The sequence below is a fragment of the Fonticula alba genome (genome assembly GCF_000388065.1).
Source record: "Fonticula alba strain ATCC 38817 unplaced genomic scaffold supercont2.1, whole genome shotgun sequence".
NCBI classification, from domain to species: domain Eukaryota; order Rotosphaerida; family Fonticulaceae; genus Fonticula; species Fonticula alba.
Genome location: NW_009242971.1, coordinates 1,989,615 through 1,992,807, shown reverse-complemented (window position 1 = coordinate 1,992,807; position 3,193 = coordinate 1,989,615). Strand labels below are relative to the sequence as shown.

Below are 3,193 nucleotides of genomic sequence, written 5' to 3'. Positions count from 1 at the left end.
CCCCCCCCCCGCTCTCCTCTCGCTCTCCTCCTCCTCCTCGCTCCTCATCGTCCCTCAACCCATCTCATGCACGACATGTATGATGACCAGTAGCATGGGCATGCACGCGAGTCGGGGCGATCCTCGGCTCCATCCTGGCGCCGGCCGCGGCCTTTTCGCCGAGCTAGACGACCAGCCGGCCAGCGGCCTCCCTCTGGCGCGGCTGGAGGACATTCTCGGGCTGTACCCCGGCGAGCGGCTGTTGTCGATTGCCTTCCGCGTGGTGCATCTTTGCCCGTATGACGGCCCGATCGGGGGGACGCTCTTCCAAACCTGCTTTCGGATGATCTTCTGCAATGCGTCGGACACCTCGCCCCATGGGCGCAAGTACTTCGACGTGCGCCCCCTGAATGGCCGAACCTGGCAAGCACTGCTCGTAAGGATGGCGGACCTCGGCATTTGCCGGCTGCCCAATGACTGACCCTCGGCCTTTGTCGCTGCCACCGCCTCTCCCCCCTCTGCCTACTGCCCTTGTGCACGTCCAATCCCCCTTCCCCAGTGGAAGGGCCATGGCTTTTCCACGGTCACCTGCCCGATTCCCGGCCCGGAGATTCCCTATGGCGTCGTGCAGAAGATCTCGCTGGCTCCAACCCCGGGGTCGGGGCTGGCCCCGGTGCTGGCGGCGGCCGCCGAGGCCGGGCCCCTGCCAACCGGCCTGCACACATCGCACTTCTACCTGCTCCCGGCGGATGAGGATGGCAGCTCGGCCGATGACATGGGCAATGGCACCTTCTGGACCGAGTCCATCCACACGGGCCTCGAGGAAGTGGTGCTGGTCGGCCCGACAAGCGGCGATCCGGCGGCCCTGGCGGCAATGCCGTCCGCCAACTCGGGCTCCAGCGGCCGCGCGCCGCTTGGGCGTCCGGAAAAAGTGGGGTTTTCCCTGCGCTGCGCCGATTTCCGGGTCCATGAGTTTCGCCTGGTGCCGTGGCAATTTTACGAACATGTCCTTCGATGTGGCTTCCCGCTTACGGCAGGGTCATCCGGGCCAGGCGGCGCTGGCGGCGCCGGGGCCCCCGCCACCGGGCCAGGGCAGGGCACGGCGGCCCCCTCTGCCCCGGCGGTGTCCAGCTCCACCGGGCCCGGGACCGGGGCCTACCAGCCACGGGCTCTCTTTGCCTTCCGCTTCCAGCCGGCCTACCAGAACCCGGACGATTGGCGGCGGTATTCCGGCGAGCGGGATCTCGAGCGCGTGCTCGGCACGGATCCTCGAGTGGCGGTAGCCCGATCGGCCGAGCGATCGCCCCTGGTCCGCGCGCATCTCCCGGCACACCAGCCGAACGGCGCGTGGCGCATTTCGACGGCCAATGCCGAGCCGGAGCATGCCATCTGCGGGACATATTGCACGCGCCTCGGGGTGCCGGCGGCCATTGATGACGAGCAGCTGGCCCGGGCGGCCAGCTTCCGGTCGAAGTCCCGGGTGCCGATCCTTTCTTGGCTCCATCCGCTCAATGGGGCCTCGCTGACCCGGTGCAGCCAGCCGAATGTCGGGCTCCTGGGGAACATGCATCCCGATGATGAGACGTACTTGAATTTGCTCGGCGAGCTGGCCGCCTGTGCCCATGGGAATCTGGCCACCCAGTATGAGCACCGGCTGATGCAGCAGGCGACCGGGCGGCCGCGTGCGCCGGTGACCAATCCGCCGGTCGCCACCCAGGAGGCACTGTCGGTCGACTCGGGCGCCTTCTCGCTGCCTGCCAGCGAAGCGTCCCCGGTGACCAGTTCCCTGACGGCCAGTGCCTCCTTCTCGGGGATGGAGGACCTGTCGGACATGCTTTCCTCCATGATCACCCGGACCGGTGGGTCAGCCGAGGCCGATGCCATGATGGCCGGCTTGGCCGGTGGGAATAATGCCGCAGGAGCCACCCCGGTGCCGGATGTGCCCCTGATGATCATGGATGCCAGGCCGCAGTTGAATGCCATCGCCAACCAGGCCAAGGGTGCTGGCTATGAGCGAGTCAGCTTCTATCGGTCAGCGCGGCTGGTGTTTCTGGGCATCGACAATATCCATGTCATGTCTGGGTCCATTCGGCGGATGTTGAATTTGTGCTTCCCCTTCGATTCGGTGCTCGAGGGGGCGGCCGTGTGGCAGACAAGTGGCGGTGTGCTTGCCGCTCGGTCATCGGATGCCATGGAGCCGGGCATCGGCCCCGGGGGCGGTGGCGAGGCTCCGGTGGCCGGGCCACCGGCGCCGACAGACACCCCCCTGGAGCCGGGCGAGCATCTGGTGGTGGGCAATGCCCCGCCGGGTGTGTCGGCGGCCGCGCTGCCGGGCGGCGGGCACTTCGGGCCGGAGTTCCGCCGCTCGCGGTTGGACTTCCACTCGCGAGTCGAGGCCACCCGGTGGCTGGACTACGTGCAATTGCTGCTGGCCTCGGCGGTGACCATTGCCGATCACCTGAATCGCGACGCGTACCCGGTGCTGGTCCATTGCTCCGACGGGTGGGACCGGACATCGCAATTGTGCGCCCTGTCCATGTTGCTGCTGGACCCGGAGTACCGGACCATTCAGGGGTTCGCGCGGCTCGTGGCCAAGGAGTGGACCGGCGCCGGGCACAAGTTCGCCCACCGGCTGGGCTATGCCAATCGCACGCAGAGCAATGAGCGCTCGCCGATTTTCCTGCAGTTCCTGGACTCGGTGCACCAGCTGCTGGTGCAGTTCCCGGCGGCCTTCGAGTTTCGGATTGAATTGCTGGTCTTCCTGGCCGACGAGGCGCTGGCCTGTCGGTTCGGGGACTTTCTCTTCAATTGCGACCGCGAGCGCCATGAGCATGGTGTCTTCCGGCAAACGTGCTCCCTGTGGTCGTATGTGCTTGGCACGCGTGAGGGCTTGGAGCGCTTCCGGAACCCGGTGTATGCCCTGGTGCCGGGGGTTCTCCGTCCCTCGACCGCGGCCCGGCGCTTGCGGCTGTGGGCCGAATTTTACCTCCGCTGGTCTCCGGTGCTTGGTGAAACCGTCAGCCGGGCAACGCGCCAATCGGCGGATCGCCTGGCCGTCATGCGTGCCGCTGTCGAGGCCATGGAGCGTGCCGCGGGTGTTGTCGGCGTGTGATGCGATGCCGTGCGTGGGCCGCGCCCCCCTCCTCCGTATAGATCGCCTGGATCGGCTCTGTTTGCTGTGTGCATGCTCGGGGGGCGGGGGGGGATGCGGGGG

General features: G+C 67.5%; 1 protein-coding gene across 1 annotated transcript; it reads left to right on the top strand.

Annotated features, from left to right (window-relative positions):
- Positions 1-6: 6 nt before the first annotated feature.
- Positions 7-3,146, top strand: H696_00438 (hypothetical protein). Its single transcript, XM_009494291.1, has 2 exons — positions 7-376; positions 539-3,146. The coding sequence occupies exons 1-2, from the start codon at positions 80-82 to the stop codon at positions 3,089-3,091; spliced, it is 2,850 nt and encodes a 949-aa protein (XP_009492566.1). The 5' UTR covers positions 7-79; the 3' UTR covers positions 3,092-3,146.
- Positions 3,147-3,193: the final 47 nt, after the last annotated feature.

What these genes read in the sequence shown, in the direction of transcription:
- H696_00438 (XM_009494291.1), top strand. Translation starts at nt 80, where the DNA reads ATGATGACCAGTAGCATGGGCATGCACGCGAGTCGGGGCGATCCTCGG. An exon ending in ATGGGCGCAAGTACTTCGAC is followed by an intron (nt 377 to 538) that starts GTGCGCCCCCTG and finishes CCCCTTCCCCAG; the next exon opens with TGGAAGGGCCATGGCTTTTC.